General features: G+C 46.1%; 1 protein-coding gene across 11 annotated transcripts; it reads left to right on the plus strand.

Moving 5' to 3' along the window:
- Positions 1–4: 4 nt before the first annotated feature.
- On the plus strand, positions 5–8,949 carry Myorg (myogenesis regulating glycosidase). 11 transcript variants are annotated; one of them, XM_076845887.1, is made up of 4 exons: positions 1,228–1,440; positions 2,055–2,153; positions 4,641–4,738; positions 4,990–8,949. In XM_076845887.1, the coding sequence occupies exon 4, from the start codon at positions 5,063–5,065 to the stop codon at positions 7,205–7,207; it is 2,145 nt and encodes a 714-aa protein (XP_076702002.1). In that variant the 5' UTR covers positions 1,228–1,440; positions 2,055–2,153; positions 4,641–4,738; positions 4,990–5,062; the 3' UTR covers positions 7,208–8,949. The 11 variants fall into 11 exon arrangements, with proteins under 11 accessions (XP_076702009.1, XP_076702010.1, XP_076702002.1 ...); XM_076845894.1 differs by lacking the exons at positions 1,228–1,440; positions 4,641–4,738 and adding an exon at positions 5–1,149; XM_076845889.1 differs by lacking the exon at positions 4,641–4,738 and having other exon boundaries at positions 1,228–1,452.
- Positions 8,950–17,323: the final 8,374 nt, after the last annotated feature.

A 17,323-nucleotide genomic window follows, 5' to 3' on the forward strand; every position in this document is an offset into this window, starting at 1 on the left:
CATCTCAGTATTTCTGACACATAAGTTACCCTATTAGCTGGTGTCCCCTTCACCTCCACCCCTTCACCTCCACCCCAAACTAATGGGTCCATCTAACCTTGCAGGGAGGATCCATCTACTTCTCACCCCCACAAAAACCCTCCAGCCGACAGCTCCTCAATATGCCCCAAACTTAGATGCCAGCCTATATCTCAGAGGAACAGAATCCTCCTTTCCACAGTAAAAGCTGTATCCCTAAACTCAAAACACTTGCTCCCTGCTCTTGGAGTCTCCATTACAGCTCCCAAAAGTCATCTCAGACACCCTTGCTGCCCTCCCCGACCAAGTCCAAAGGGTCTAAAACATAATTTGATATCATAACCAAGAAATTTCAAATAACCAAGACCGATTTCTAGTCCCTCGAGGAGCAAGGGGTAGGGTGAATCACCAGAATCTTCAGTATTTTCCTTTCTCTCAAAGAGATGATATCTCAGAGTCTTGCACCATCCCTCACTCCAGGAGAATGGGTATGGTGGGGCACTCCCACCTCTCCAAAGCACAGACATTTAACTAAAGGCTGTCTATCACTAGGAGGAGCAGCTGACCCTATAAATAACTAGGGTGGGAAGGTGACAGAGAGACTTGGTAAAATAACTGAGCAGAAACCGGTCTTCTCAGTCCCTGATCTCGGACACCACTGATCCGGTCCAATGAGAACCAAAAGTTTAGGCCACTGGCTGTGTGAACTACAAGCCCTGTCCTTGGGGCCCTTGATGGGAATTATGCTGCAGTGGGAGCTGACATCTTCCCAATATTGCGCTACTTCTTTTTCCATATGAGAAAACTGAGAGCGTTATACAGGTACAGCCTCCCCAAACCTGGAGGGGACTAAACCCAAAGGCCAGCCCTGCCCCTTTATGTCGAAGCTTATTTTCTCACTCTCATAATTATACCAAACCTAGCCTGGAGGTGCAAGAACCCCAACATTCTTCAGAACTACATTACCCAATAGGCCTGGGGCAAAGACCCGCCCGCTCGAGGGTAAGAAATGGCCCAGAAAGGGCGGGTCCTCAAGCCCAAGAACAAGCCCGGAGGCACCCCAGCTGGAGGCGGGCCTGAGATGCCACGGGCTTGGAGTAGAGCTGCGGGCGTGATGGTGGAGGCTAAAGGGTGAGGCTTCAGGTCCTCTAGAAAATATGGGGGAAGTGTCGGGCACTAAGGGCGGGGCTGGAGCCAGAGGCCCAAGGGAGATTGGAAGACTGGGGCGTGGCGGAGTAGTCCGAGGGCGGGGCCCGAGGAGGGACTCAACTGAGCCCAGCGAGGCTGCGCCCAGCGCGGCGGGGTGGCAGCTCAATTCCTGCTAGCGTGGAGGGGGTCTGCAGAAGGATCCTTTCACTCCTACCTTTACCCGGCGGCCACAGCCGTGAGTGAATCCAGCGGAAGGACCTCGGGACGATGCGGGTAGGGGGACTGGTGAGGGAGCACTATTTCTGAACTTTCGCTCTTACAGAAGAGTAGGTGGAGCGATCCAGGACACCTGGGCACCTCCTGGAGTCCAAGGTTCCTAACAGACGGCAGGTCCCATGACCTCCGTCTGCCCCTTTGAATAATGAAATTGCGGTGGGGCGCTGAGAGTGGGTGTGGAGTATTCCAGGCGGTGTAGGTGCAGTCACTGGATCCTCACGGATCTTGCAGAGGAGGGAGATGGGCCGGATCGAGTTGCCTTTGACATTTCCACCCGCCCCATCCCCCAACCGTGTCCAACAAACGTCTCTGAAATGGCCCCCACTCAGTTGAGCCAAGCTGGGCTCTCTCCCTCAGACCAGACCAGGGGCTGGAAGCCAAGACTGCGGTTGAATGTCGAGCGGGAAAAGACCCAAGAAGGCCGGACCCGCAGACCCACTTGCTTAGCATTAGCCTGTGGTTGGCCATTGGCCAGATGGTGGAGGCGGCAGATTGCAGGGGTCTCTAATGACTTCGCACCCGAACCACAGAGTTCCTACCCCACAGCCCTGGTACCAGATATCATTAAAATGGCCCCTTTCAAGGAAAAATTGTCCCTTTCCCACCTTTAGAATCTTTCTGGTTGGCCCAGAGCCATCCACAGCACCAACCTTTAAAAGACGCCTCACCATGCCCACTCCCATCTGATGGAAGCCTGCTGTGCATTTCAGGTAACCAAATCAGACCATTATCTCCCATCTCCCAAAATATGCTGTGGAGAGTGGAGGTAGGAATTTGGAAGCAGACTTACTGCCTGGGTGACTTCAGACAAGCCCCTTTGTCTCTTTGAGCCACTGTTTCCTCATCTGTAAAATGGACACTAACCTACCTCTGCCATTCCATATTATCGTTAGGGTTAAATGTTGTGGTACATTTGGGAGACCAGAATGGTGCCCAGAAGAATAGGTGCCCAGGTCAGTTGGCTCCTGCCTGTCATCAATGAAGACAAAATTTTTATTTTATTTATTTATTTTTATTGGGGATTTAAGCCAGGGTAGTTTTACTACTGAGCTACATACACCCTCACCCTTCTTATTTTTTACTTTGAGACAGGGTCTCACTAAGTTGCTGAAGGCCTTGCTAAGTTGCTGAAGCTGGCCTGGAACTTGGAATCCTCCTGTCTCAGTCCCCATTGGCTGGGATTACAGGCATGGGCCACCTGACCCTGAATCAAAAAACTTTAGGATCCAAAAAGTTAAGATTCTCAGAACCCAAGTGTTAGAAATGACTTTTGAGGCATTTGAGGTCACTAAGGTGGGCAGGCTCTTTATCCTCCAAGAATCATGAAATCAGGCTGACAATATAAAGTTTTGAGGATGAGGACATCTCTGTCCTATTTAGATATGAAGCCTCTCACCTATTCCCTTAGAGCCCAGAAATGAAGTCATGATTGTCTTAAACGAATGAATATAGCAAATATGGACTGGTCCTCTAAAGCCTTCTTGGGATTCTGCTCAACTTTGAGCATGTCAGAAAAGGCAACTGCATGCATTTTCCAGGAGGACTTTTCTAACCTGTACTTATAGGAAATGAGGAGCAAAACTAAGTTGTGTGTGCTTAGAGGAAGTGAAAGAGGCTGTTCTAGACCAGGGAGACTGAAAAATTTAGGGAATTAGGGGGAGGGAGCAACTTGAGGGAAGGGTATGGAAGGTGCTGTGTATTGACATCTACGATCAATATTCTGATCAGCACCTGGCATTCTTGATAGTTTCTGTGAGGGGAAGCTAAAAGAGTTAAAGAATCTGAGTAGTTCCAGCATTTCCTTGGAAGTCACTGGAGACAGACACAGACACCGGCATCTGGAAGGAGGCTAATTACTGTTTGCCAGTCTCCATCTCTTCTTCACCCCAGCTGGAGCAGCTAGGCCGCCAGCTAGCTGGCAGTGTATCTGCCTGTGTGTGTACATGTGGTGGTGTTTCTTTATTGAACTCTGCCCTGAGGGTTGGGAACAGGAAGGATCATTGACCTTGAGCATCGAATTCAGACACAAACTTTCCCCCAAGCCTGTATTTCTCTACAGTCATATCCAGATGTTCAGCATATAGTATGTGAAATTTTATATGTGTGGTGGTCAGTCTGATCACTAGAGAGCTTGTAGGTGAAGGAGAGTTACCAGGCCGAGTGTGAAATCTTCTGAAGCAGGTGGCCTGAAAAAATTTAGATTGAGAGAAAGCGCTTGATAAGTCACTGGACAGGCCTGGCTGGAGATAGAATCAGAAAGGTAGCTAAGGAATGTCTTGAACCTTGATTTCAAAGCTTGCAGATCTGAATTTTACCATGAGCATCTCTTGAAGTAAGCACAGATGTGGTTTGATAAGTGCTTTAGAAAGATCACTTTAGTTGTTGTGAGCAGAAGACACTAGAGGAAAAGAAGTTGGGGGTAGGGAGACCTACTGGAGAAGTGTTGCAATAGTATAGGGGAAAAGTGACAGTATCCAAACTAGGGCAGGGACAGCAGTACAGAGGGTAAGTGGTAGAGATAAAGTTAGGAAGCAGGTGATGCACAGATGTTATGTTTGGAGCAAAGAAAGAAGGTGGGCAGAGAAATGGAATGTTGGTTAATGATTCATAACTAGGTGGGGTTTGATGGCAAAGGGGCTGATTTGAGAAGGCATATCCTGACCCCAGCACTAACCTCTGCCTCCCTTTAAACCAAGCCTTGGGATTGAGTCTGGTTTGGGACTATCTTCTTTAATTTCAAAATGTCATCTGGCTTCTAACTCAAGATAAAATTCCGTGCCTGAGCTGTCTCCTCTGGGTACAGGGAAGCTATCCTATTGCCCTATTAAAACTCTCAAGGAGCTGGTGCAGTGGCTTACCCCTGTAATCCCAATTATTGGGTCTGCTGAGGCAGGAGGATTGCAAGCTCAAGGCCAGCCTGAGTAACTTAGTGAGATCCTGCCTCAAAAATAAATAAATGGGTTAGGGGTGCAGCTCAGTGGTAAAGCACCTCTGGTTTGAATTCCTGATATGGGGGTTCTCAAGGAACTGGCTGGACCATCCCCCTCTCTTACCATGGCCTTGCCTTTGGGAGACAAGACTCTCTCCATTTCCATCCCTCTTAAACCTGAATTGCTCCATGTGTCACCCAGTAGGCCTGACTTATCCTGTGGTCCAGGACAGCACCCTGATCCTTTCTGGGTTTGTTTCTCCATCAGGAAAAAGGGGAAGCATGCCATCTGCCAATTACATGATTCTCCCCATTCAGAGTCCTGACTCATTTTGTCAAGAACTTGGAGCCCATGAGAAAGGACAGGTAGGACCCAGGCAGACTGTCCTGGTGTCATCTTTTCTACTCATCAAGACCTTAGGTTCCAGTACATCTCTAGTGCCCATTGTGCCACAGCAAATGAAAATATTATGGAATGAGAAAGCTCAGTCTCTCCCCTCTCTCTCTCTCTCTCTCTCTCTCTCTCTCTCTCTCTCTCCCTCCCCCTCTTTCCCTCTCTCCCACTCCCTCCCTCCCTCCCTACTACCCTCCTCCCTACTCCCCTCCCCCGCTTTCAGAGTCCTACAGGTGAGGTTCTGATGGGCTTGGTCAAGTGGACCAACTACCAGCTCCTTCCTTAGCTGGAGGCTGATGCCCCAGAACCTTCAAGAGAAGAGCCAGGCCTACCCCCGCCGCCGCCCTGGTCACCACACAGGCCATAAAAGCTCTGAGGCTGTCGAAGCAACGGCCATGTACACTTTCCTGCCCGACAACTTCTCTCCCTCCAAGCCCAAGCCGTCCAAAGAGTTGAGGCCACTACTGGGCTCCGCGGTGCTGGGGCTGCTGCTGGTGTTGGCCGCGGTAGTGGCCTGGTGCTACTATAGCGCTTCCTTACGCAAAGCAGAACGCCTTCGCGCAGAGCTGCTGGACCTCAACCGTGGCGGCTTCTCCATCCGAAACCAGAAGGGCGAGCAAGTCTTCCGTTTAGCCTTCCGTTCTGGAGCATTGGACCTCGACTCCTGCAGCCGCGATGGCGCCCTGCTTGGCTGCTCTCGCACGGCGGATGGGCGCCCACTGCACTTCTTCATCCAGACTGTGAGGCCCAAGGACACCGTCATGTGCTATCGCGTGCGCTGGGAGGAAGCAGCCCCGGGACGTGCGGTGGAGCATGCCATGTTCCTGGGCGATGCGGCTGCTCATTGGTATGGCGGTGCTGAGATGAGGACGCAACACTGGCCCATCCGCCTGGATGGCCATCTGGAGCCGCAGCCATTTGTCACTAGCGATGTCTACTCTTCTGACGCCGCATTTGGGGGCATACTTGAGCGCTATTGGCTATCATCTCGCGCAGCTGCCATCAAAGTCAACGACTCAGTGCCTTTCCACCTGGGCTGGAATAGCACGGAGCGTTCGATGCGACTCCAGGCACGCTACCACAACACGCCTTACAAGCCGCCTGCCGGACGCACCGCAGCACCAGAGCTTAGCTACCGGGTATGCGTCGGCTCAGATGTCACTTCCATCCACAAGTACATGGTGCGGCGTTACTTCAACAAACCATCGAGGGTGCCAGCGCCCGAGGCCTTCAGAGACCCTATCTGGTCCACGTGGGCACTCTATGGGCGTGCTGTGGACCAGGATAAGGTGCTGCGTTTTGCCCAGCAGATCCACCAGCACCGCTTCAATAGCAGCCACCTGGAAATTGACGACATGTACACACCAGCCTACGGTGACTTCGAATTCGACGAGGCCAAATTCCCCAACGCCAGCGACATGTTCCGCCGCCTGCGAGACGCTGGCTTCCGTGTCACACTCTGGGTGCACCCTTTTGTCAACTACAACTCCTCACGTTTTGGCGAGGGCGTGGAGCGTGAGCTGTTCGTGCGCGAACCCACAGGCAGGCTACCAGCGCTTGTGCGATGGTGGAATGGCATTGGCGCGGTGCTCGACTTCACGCGCCCAGAGGCCCGCGACTGGTTTCAGGGACACCTGAGACGCCTGCGTTCGCGCTACGCTGTGGCCTCCTTTAAATTCGACGCGGGTGAAGTCAGCTACCTGCCGCGGGACTTCAGCACCTATAGATCGCTGCCTGACCCCAGCGTATGGAGCCGGCGCTACACTGAAATGGCTCTGCCTTTCTTCTCACTGGCCGAGGTCCGTGTGGGCTACCAATCACAGAACATCTCATGCTTCTTCCGCCTGGTGGACCGCGACTCGGTGTGGGGCTATGATTTGGGGCTGCGCTCGCTCATCCCAGCGGTGCTCACCGTCAGCATGCTGGGCTACCCATTCATCCTGCCGGATATGGTGGGTGGCAACGCAGTCCCTGAGCGCACAGCTGGCGGCAGAGATGGTCCGGAGCGCGAGCTTTACGTGCGCTGGTTGGAGGTGGCGGCTTTCATGCCAGCCATGCAGTTTTCAATCCCCCCCTGGCAATATGACGCAGAAGTGGTGGCCATTGCACACAAGTTCGCTGCGCTGCGGGCCTCGCTTGTGGCTCCGCTGTTGCTGGAACTCGCTGGTGAGGTCACGGACACTGGCGACCCCATAGTGCGCCCCCTTTGGTGGATCGCGCCCGGCGACGAGACAGCTCACCGCATTGACTCTCAGTTCCTTATCGGGGACACGCTGCTAGTGGCGCCGGTGTTGGAGCCAGGCAAGCAGGAGCGCGACGTCTACCTGCCTGCTGGCAAGTGGCGCAGCTACAAGGGCGAGCTTTTCGACAAGACACCAGTGCTACTCACTGATTACCCCGTCGACCTGGACGAGGTTGCCTACTTCACCTGGGCGTCCTGACTCAGCCCAGGGCCCGGGAACCCCACAGCTCTAACCCTAGCTTTCATACAGATCTTTAACTCCATCACACCCGAACATACATCTCCGGAGAGCTCCACCTCTGTACTACTCATTATGTGGGTGTTGAACTAAATGTGCTGGAGCCAACTGCTGTAGGTGGGACCGAAGCAGGGGACATCAAAGCAACCTCTGGCACCAATGCACAATCCTAATAGCTCCCTTTCCCTCCACACTTACTCCAGTTTACAGAAACTTCTTTCCTGAGGTGGAGTCAGAGAGCTCAGAGGAGAAAGGTTGGCTTTTTTTGTTTGTTACTTATGGTCCGGTTTTAAAAGCACAAAGAGAAACCTTTCCCCTCCATCCTGGCCTTCGTGGCCATCTTTGTGCTCCTAAAAGTCCCCCAAATATTCCCTGCCATACTCAGAAAGTGTGGTGTTAGAAGCCAGGCCCTGAGTTCACAGCACATATCTGAACTGTGGCTGAGTTGGTTCTACTCCAGCTGGGGAGAAGAGTCAGGTGTTTCAACAATTGACAAGGAGACAGGAGGTTCCCTCCTAGGGAACAGAAGGCCTAGCCCAGAGTCACCACTTTTGTCCCTCTTTGTGAAGAGACTCCTAATATTGCACTATCCCATCTGTGTACACACATGGGCTCAGTCACTGGCTATAAGTGCTTGATGGGCACAGACTCCAGGGCCATGCAGACCACACTTAGTGCCTTAACTCAAGAACTCTGTGTATGTGTGTGTGTGTGTGTGTGTGTGTGTGTGTGTGAGAGAGAGAGAGAGAGAGAGAGAAAGAGAGAGAGAGAATGGCACATACCATGGGTCCCTGAATCCACAGAATAAACACAATATCCCTGAAGCTAGATAAGCCTGGAGGAAGGGGTCAAGGGGCAAATTTGAGGCTTTGATTGTTGACCTGGCCCCCTCCCAGGTGGTTTCCCTGGACTCTGGTAGGAAATAAACAACTCTTTTAACTATTCCTTTGGTATCTCACTCTGCACATGTGGCAGGAGTGTGACCTAAAAGTGAGCAGTGTTCTTATTCTGGCAGTGGTATTCTTTGGCACTGGAGCCACATGCACACAGTGACACCTGCCAATACACATACAGGGTAAGTAAGGTCTTTCATCTCAGTCATTTTTCCTTTTTAAGAAGATCAATCTCAGCCAGAGTTTTTCCTGACTTTGTAGCTGACTGTTGGGAAGGAGTGGCTTGTCAGAGGGGAGATGTGGGAAAGCAGAGTGGAGCTCAGTTTTCCTCAACAGCTCTGACAGCAGAACTAGTGTCCCACACCCTAGAGAATTCTTCCCTTCACCCACCTCTCTATCCCCTTTCTTTTCTTTAAAAAAAAAATTTTTTTTGTAGTCATGGATGGACAGAATGCCTTTGTTTATTTTTATATGGTGCTGAGGATTGAACCCAGTGCCTCACGCATGCTAGGCAAGTGCTCTGCTGCTGAGCTACAGCCCTGGCCCCTCCTCTTTATTTTCTTAGTGTGGAAAATACCTGTCAAAGGCCTTGGGTCCTTCACAGATGCACATCTCCAGTGCCGATTATATCACTCACTCATCAATCAGCTGTGTGATCTTTAACAAGCTGCTTAAACTTATCTCGGTTTCCTCATACATAAAAAGTGATAATGATGCCTACCTCTGAGGTCATTGTGAGAATTATAAGCACAGACTATATAAAGTGCCTGGCACAAAGTAGGTGCTCAATAAAAGGTAGCTATTATACCATTTCTTGTTTTCTTGCTTAAAAACAAGGGTTCTGGTGCTACACTGGAGGCTAGAGCAGGAGGATTCAAAGTTTGAAGCCGGTGTGGGCAATTTAAGGAGACTCTGTCTAAAAATTAAAAGGGAGGGACTATGCAGCTCTGTAACAGAACACCCTGGGCTCAATCCCTAGTGTTGTACATGCATGCACTTGTATGTGTGTGCACGCGCACATGCACACACAGAAGAATTCTTCCAGATCACAGTTCCCAGCCCCTTCCAGTCTTGTCCTATCTGTCCCCCATTCTTGCCAGCCACTCTGATGCATTTTAGGTTTGTCTCTTTCCCTGCACATCTGGATCTGGAGGTCCCAAAGCTCCTCCAAGGAGCTTTTAACAGGTCTCCCCTATGTCTGGTTGGGAGGGGTATTTGATATGCAGCATTGGGAAGCTTCCTTCCCTAGAAGTAATGGGGAGGGACTGAATGACCACTGCAAGAAACCTGGGACTGGGGCATAGGCTCCCATTCTGCAACCCTGTGTTCTTGGGAGCCTCCCTCAGTTTCCTTTCCAACTTCATATATATGGGTTGAGCTCTAGCCAACCCTTCTCTCTGAGCCCAAGATGTGGGTTTTCTGGGAGAGTTTTTGCCTTTGTCCCTCCCAGATTTGAGTAAAGTATCTCTGACCCTGGTTTTCCCTCCAGAGCAAGATTTCTTCTTCTGGTTCTTCTCACCAAGTACTCTAGGCCCTTCTTCCCTCCCAGTCTAAGTTCAATATTGGCCATCCTCTGGCCTTGACTGCCTCAAAATTGAAAGGGGGGACTATGCAGTGACTTCCTAACTCTTTCCATTCTTGAACCTTTAAATCCAATTCTCACAGCAGCCAAGGAAATTTTTCTGAAATTCAATCATGTCCTGAGTAGTTGGAGATCCAAACTCTGGTGTTCAAGTCTTCTAAGATCTGGATCTTTCTCACACTTCTGTCTGTTTCATACACACACACACACACACACACACACACACACATACACACCTATTTTGAAAAGCATCTGAAGAAATACTACCTTCTGAAATAGTTGTATAACATGCTTGCCAGGAGAGGTCTGCTCAGACTTAGCCTTAAAGAAAAACTGCAGTGGCTACTGGGTGGCTTCCTTTCCTGCCATTGTTTGGCTCAGTGGGACTGTGCCTCATGTGCTCTGTATCCTTGTGCTATTTTTCCCTCTCAGGTCCCTCCGGAGTCCAGTTGAGACTTCCTATTTCACAGTTCCAAGCAGGATGGGGGATGGGGTGGAAAGCAAAGCAGGGTGGAGGGAAGCTGGGAGCAGGTTCTTCTATGTACCTATAGCAGAGCCTCAAGGGGAAGTGGCAGGAGCTGGCTCTGCCCTTCAACCTTCTTATAGAAAAGAAGAAACAGCTGGGCCAAGGGTTGGATTCCTGGAGAGGTCAGCCTGTACTCCTCAAATACAGAAGCCTCATCTGGGATCCCACATCAGCGCAAGAATTTCAACAGAAATTCTCCCATCATAAATTCATTCCTTTAGATCTTCAATTCAAGCAAGTGCTTTCTAAAGAACATAAGGCATTGTTTTGAAGGTCAAGAGAGCATTTTGTTTTTCTAAAACTTCTATTCCATGCCCTTAATAGGGGGGAACTTAAGCCCATTCTGGTAGGGATAAGTTCATCTGATGCTTCTTCACCATTGGAGGAGTCAGTAGTGGGGAAACAGGTAGTACTTGAGAGGGAGCCTCTTTGGGCAAGGGTAGTGAAATAGGATGGCAGTTATTAGAGAAAGTTTCCAGAAGGAGATGTTTTAGAGGTAGGAGGACCCCATATTAAAGGAGGAAATTTAGGTCTCATCCCTGTCCCTTCATAGATGAAACCTAATTCAAAATTAAGATGAACCACCTACCTTCACTACCTCTCACAATATTTATCAGGCATCTTTGCCAACATCCACCAGGAGTCCATCCTGCAGTGGACAAGAAGTGCTTAATTCCCTACACATTCATCTTTGTACCTGAGATATTGCAAGAGATATAGGTCACTTTCTAAACCTCCCAGCTCTTATAAGCCAGACCATGGTTGGGCCCATGGGATATAATCATTCAGTACATTCAGGCCCAGGGATATAATCTGTTTCACTTAAGATAGTTGTTCCCTCTTTCTTCCCCAGTGCCTGTAACTGGCCTCTCATTGTACTATGCTTTCATTCCACTCATAGTGTTACCTCTGAGCTTCTCAGGCATAACCACCCTGGACTCCACCCTGGTTCTCTAATTCTCATCACTAATAATTCTGGATGGGCCCCACATTCTCCAGGCATGACACAAAAGTCAGACTAGGACTTTATGGCCCTTGTTCAGAAGAGAGGCTTTGAGTTTATATTAAAATTTGATTAGACTTACTTGTGGTTTTTGTATGTTTCCCAGGAAAATCAAAAGCACAAAATAAATTATTTCCTATTAAAAATCTGTGTATAAAAACTAAAAGAAAAAATTGATATATAATGATAAGTAAGGGTTTGGTTTGGTTTTGTGATGCTGGAGATGGCTTTTTGCATGTACACAAGTGCTCTACCACTGAGCTACACCCTCAGCCTGATAAACAAGACTTTAAGCAAGATAAGCACATATATGATTTGACACAGTATTTTTTGGTGACAGGGTTTCATTATTTTTTTGTGTGTGACAGGGTTTCACTATTTTGCCTGTGTTGTCCAGACTGGCCTTGAACTCAAAATTGTCCTGCATCAACCTCCCTAGTAGCTGGGACTACAGGTACACAGCACCATGACCAACTTTCAATGTGACATATTTTTTAATGAACTTCAATTATTATCAATTATGATTTAGTCTTGTTCTTGTTTAGCATAAAGTTGGGTGAAACAAAAAAGCTCTAAAACATGTGGAGCAAAAACTGTCAACCAAATAAGTCAACCAAAAAAGCTGAAGACTTCATTACACATTTTGTGTGTGCATCCACACTTGTGTGCGTGTGTATGTGTGTGTGTGTTCAGGATCCAACCCAGGGCCTCAAACATGCTAGGAAGCATTCTACCACTAAGCTACATCCCCAGTTTGTTGTATTTTATTTTGAGAGAGTGTCTCACTAAATTGCTGAAACTGATCTGCAACTTGCAATCCTCTTGCCTCAGTCTCTCGAGTAATTGGGATTATATCATGGGCTACAATGCATAGCTTCAATACCTACATTTTGTTCCACATTTTTTTAAATTGGAGTATTGAAGTTGTAAATAATGATGGGATTTGTTGTTACATATTTGTGCACATAATACAACAATATTGGCTTTTAATAATGCATAGGACAGCTGGGCATGGTGGCATGTGCCTGTAACCTTAGCAACTCAAGGAGGCCAAAGCAGGAGGATTGCAAGTTTGAGACCAGCCTCAGCAATTTTGTGAGACTTAGTGAGGCCCTAAGCAACTTAACAAGATCCTGTCTCAAAATGAGATTGTGACTCAGTAGGCAGAGAGGTTGCCTCTCACATGTGAGGCACTGGGTTTTATCCCCAGCACCACATAAAAATAAATGAACAAAATAAAGATATTATGTCCATGCATAACTAAAAGAAATTTAAAAAGGGCGGGGGGGCTGGGAATGTGGTTCAAAGGTTAAGCACTCCTGGGTTCAATCCCTTCAATCAATTAAAATTGCAAGAGAAATTAGAAAATATTTTGAGATGAATTAAAATGAAAATATGCTAAAACTAGTACTTGAGAGAGATTTACAGCTATAATCTTATAGCTGTACTAAGAAAGGAGACATTGTGGAAAACAGTATGGAGGTTCCAAGAACTAAAAATAGAACTACCAAAAGATTCAGCAACCTTGCTTGTGGGTATATATCTAAAGAGAATAAAATCAGTATGTCAAGGCTGCAAGGCTACACTGCCATGTTCATTGAAGCATTATTCATAAGAGCTAAGATTTGGAATCAATCTAAATGTGCATTGACAGATGTTTTGGTTTGGATATAAGGTGTCTTCCAAAAGCTCCTGTGTTAATGCTGAAATATTCAGAGATAAAATTATTAGATTATGAAAATTGTAACCAAATCAGTCCATCCTAATTTGAATGGTAACTGTAGGAGGATGGGGCATAGTTGATGGAGCTGGATTACGGGAGCATGCCCTGGAAGGGTTCATCTTCCCTGAGGCCCTTTCCCCTTCCTCTCTGTGTTTTCTGGCTGCTAAGAGGTGAGCAGTTTCCTCCATTACCACCCTTCTGCCATGACATTCTATCCCCTGGGACCCAAAGTAATAGAATAGCCTCATCATGGACTGAATCTCTGAAACTGTGAGCCCCAAATAAATTTTTCCTCCTGTAAGTTGTTCTGGTCAGGTATTTTGGTCACAGCTACATGGCTGACTAACACAATAGATAAATGGATAAAGAACACACACACACACACACACACACACACACACACACACACACAAAGGAATATCCTTTAGCCTTTAAAAATATCCATTAGCCTTTAAAAATAAGAGAATCCTATCATTTGTGACATGAATGAACCCAGAAGACATTATGCTAAGTGAAATATTCAGGCACACAAAGACAAACAACATATTATATTTATATATAAAAATTTTTAAAGTCGGGGCAATGGTAGAGTGCTTGCCTCGCATGTGAGGCACTGGGTTCAATCCTCAGCACCACATAAAAATAAATATACTGTGTGTTTGTCTACAAATAAATAAATATTAAAGAAAAAAATTCAAGTCAAATTCAGAAGCAGAGTAGAATTGTGGTTGCTAGAGGCTGATAATGGGATAAGTGAAGGATGAGGACACGTTGGTAAAAGGGCAAAAGGTTTCAGTTAGGATGTATAAATTCCTGGGAATCTATTTCAACATGATGACTGTGATTAATAATAATGTATTGTATTCTTGCAAAAAAAAATCAAAGTAAAGAAAAATAAGAAAGATCCTAAATCATAGTCTAATCTTCTACCTCAAAAAAACTAGATGTTAGGCTGGGGTTGTGGCTCAGTGGTAGAACACTTGCCTAGTACGCATGAGGCACTGGGTTCGATCCTCAGCACCACATAAAAAAATAAATAAATAAAATAAAGGCATTGTGTTCAACTACAACTAAAAAATAAATATTAAAAAAAATAGATGTTATGGTTTGAATGTAAAATGTTCCCCCAAATGTTTTTTGTTGTTGTTGTTTTGTTTTTGGTACTGGGGATTAAACCCAGGGCCCTGTGCATGTAAGGCAAGCACTCAACCAACTGAGCTATATCTTCAACCCCATGTGTTGAAGACTTGATCCCCAATGCAGCAATGTCCAGAGGTGGGACTTTGGGGAAATGATGGAATCATGAGAGCTCTCACCTCATAATTTGATGGATTAATAATTTAAATGGACTTTTAGAAGGAGGTGAAAACTGTAGGCAAGTGGGCCATGGTTGGAGAATGGTTGGAGAAAGTAGGTCTCTGGGTTTAATCCCCAGTACCAGTTCAGCTTTTTGGGGACTATACCGTATCTCTTGTCTCTCTCTCTCTCTCTACTTCCTGGGTGCACATGAGCTGAGCATCCACCTTTCCACATGTTCCCGCCAGCATGATGTTCAGCCTCACCTCAGGACCAAACAACAAAAGGAAATAAAATAGGCCAAAGGGCTGGGGATGTAACTCAGTGGTAGAGCACTTGCCAAGCACAAGGCCGTGGGTGGGTTCAATCCAAACAACAACAACAACAAAAACAGACCATTTTAACATCAAAATTTAAAATTTCTGTGCTTTGGAAGACACTATCAAGCTGGGTGTGGTGGTGCATGCTGCAAAAGGTTGAGGCAGGAGGATTGCTAGTTTGAGGGCAGCCTCAGCAACTTAGTGAGGCCTGTCAACTTAGTTAAGTAACTCAGTGAGACTGTCTCAAAATAAAAAAATAAAAAGGGCTGGGAATGTAGCTCAGTGGTAGAGTGCTCCTGGGTTCAATCCCCACTACCAAAAACCCCTAAATTAAATTTAAAAAATAAATTTTGTATGGTATATGAATTATATTTCAACAAAACTGTTATAACAATAAAAATGGAATGTGATAATGACACATATTACAATATGGATGAACCTTGAAAACATTATGATAAGTGAAAAAAACCTGACACAAAAAGTCACATACTGTATGATTCCATTTATATGAAATATCCAGATTTCATAGAAAGTATGATAATGGTGACTAAGGACTGAAGGGTTTGGAAGGAAGTGGAATGAGAATAATTGCTAATGGGTATGGTAATTTATTTTTTGGGTGTTGAGAATCTTCTAGAATTATATTGTGATGGTGATAATGGTACAACCTTGTGAATAAACTAAACCCACTGAATTATACTCTTTTAAAGGGTGAATTTTATTATATATGAATTATATTGAATTTTTTAAAGCCTTACAGAATAAACAGAAGAACAGAATTCTAGTTCTGGGTGAACTTTGTCACCTGAAATTATTTTACATTTATAGTCAACATACTTTACCCATTGTTTGTTTCTGCCCAGGACTTGGTCTAACTGGGGGAAAGAATAACTATGACCTGCATGTCCTTTTCCAACTGAAACAAACTTCACTTTCTTTTTGGCCTCTTTTCTCCTGTCTTCCCTCTTTTGTAATTTAAGTTCTGTTAAAAATAATATCTACTCACAAAGAACTTTTCTAGCCTTTGAACATTTTCTGCTCATACCCAAACCAGTTTTTTTTTTCTTCAGAGGGACAAGAGTATTTTTTCAAAATATACCTTTTAATTACATATGCAGTAAATAGAAATAAAATGTTTTAAAAGTCATTGTTTGCTGGAACACGCCTATAATCCCAGCAATTCAGGAGGCTGAAGCAGGAGGACCAAAAGTTCAAAGCCAACCTCTGTAACTTAGTGAGCCTGAAACAATTTAGCGAGTTCCTTCCTCAAGATAAAAATTAAAAAATGGCTGGGGGTGCTGGGGATGTGGCTCAAGCGGTAGCGCGCTCTCTTGACATGCGTGCGGCCCAGGTTCGATCCTCAGCACCACATACAAAACAAAGATGCTGTGTATGCCAAAAACTAAAAATATAAATATTAAAAAATTCTCTCTCTCTCTCTCTCTCTCTCTCTCTCTCTCACTCTTAAAAAAAATGGCCGGGCATGTGGCTCAGTGTGTAAGTGAAATCAGCCCATGTGTTCAATCCCTGGTACCAATAAATAAATAAACAAACAAACAAATAATAAAAATAACAGAATGTAGCTCAATAGTAGAGCACTTGGTTAGCATGCACAAAATCTTGGGTTCAATCCCCAGTACAGCAAGAAAATAAATAAATAAAATAGTAAAACAAAAAAACAATGAAGCAGCTGAGCACAGTGGTGCACACCTTTAATCCCAGTGACTCAGGAGGCTGAGGCAGGAGGATTCAAGGTCAGTATTGGCAATGTAGGTCCCAAGCAACTTAGTGAGACCATATCTCAAAATAAAATTTTAAAAAAGGGCTGGGGATCTGGCTCAGTGATAAACATTTCTGGGTTCAATCCCTAGTATAAAAAAAAAATCAACGAAGCAACTCTTTAAGGTACAAGATGAGTTTTGAAGAAGGGCAAGTAGACATCAGGGGAATGGAAATCAGAAATTTCTGAAAATCCTGGGAAAGATTTTTGAAGAGTCAGGACTTCAGGAGACACAGAAATGATAAATAAAATGTTTAAATAGGAGCAACTCAAGCCAGAGGTTCCTGCTTTCCAAACTGTGGCTCTGTCTAGGATCCTTTCCCAAGTCAACTTCTACTGAGACCTTAAGAAGGACTGGCATTTTCCTTCTGATACCTATAGAAGAAATGAGTGGTTCTACTTTCTGCCCAAGCTCAGGACAGAACAGAACCCTCTTTCTGCACCTTATTCCTTAAGGTTGCCCTTAGGGAGATCCTTGTGGAGTAGAAGGATGACCAGATCAGCAATCTCTTTGCCCTGGTCATATAACCCACTTAAACTCTACACACAAAGCCTGGGAGGGATTGGGCTTTAGAACTCTGAAACTCTGAGAGCCAAAGGATGGCAAACTGATTGGAATCCCAGGAGCACTTTCCCTCAGAGGGGCTGGAGCAAGGGACTCCTCCCATTTCTGATCAGTGCTGACCTATGTTGGCAGAACTATGGGCTGATTTGAAAGTTAAGTCAGGCTGACCCCATTCTGCTCAGACATCTCACTCTGTGCAAAGTTGGCCCCCCTTCCTAAAAGAGCCCACTCACATAGAAGCTGATACCCCCACACAGCTGCAACCTGACCACAATGTCTTTAAACTATGCAGCAGATGTTAACCTATTTCCTGAGTGTGTATAGAAAGGAGTCAATTTTGAGGACCTGGTGACACTTTATGAAGTGTACTTGCCCCTCCTGCCCCTCTA

This window comes from Callospermophilus lateralis, chromosome 2 (assembly GCF_048772815.1).
Source record: "Callospermophilus lateralis isolate mCalLat2 chromosome 2, mCalLat2.hap1, whole genome shotgun sequence".
Classification (NCBI taxonomy): Eukaryota; Metazoa; Chordata; class Mammalia; order Rodentia; family Sciuridae; genus Callospermophilus; species Callospermophilus lateralis.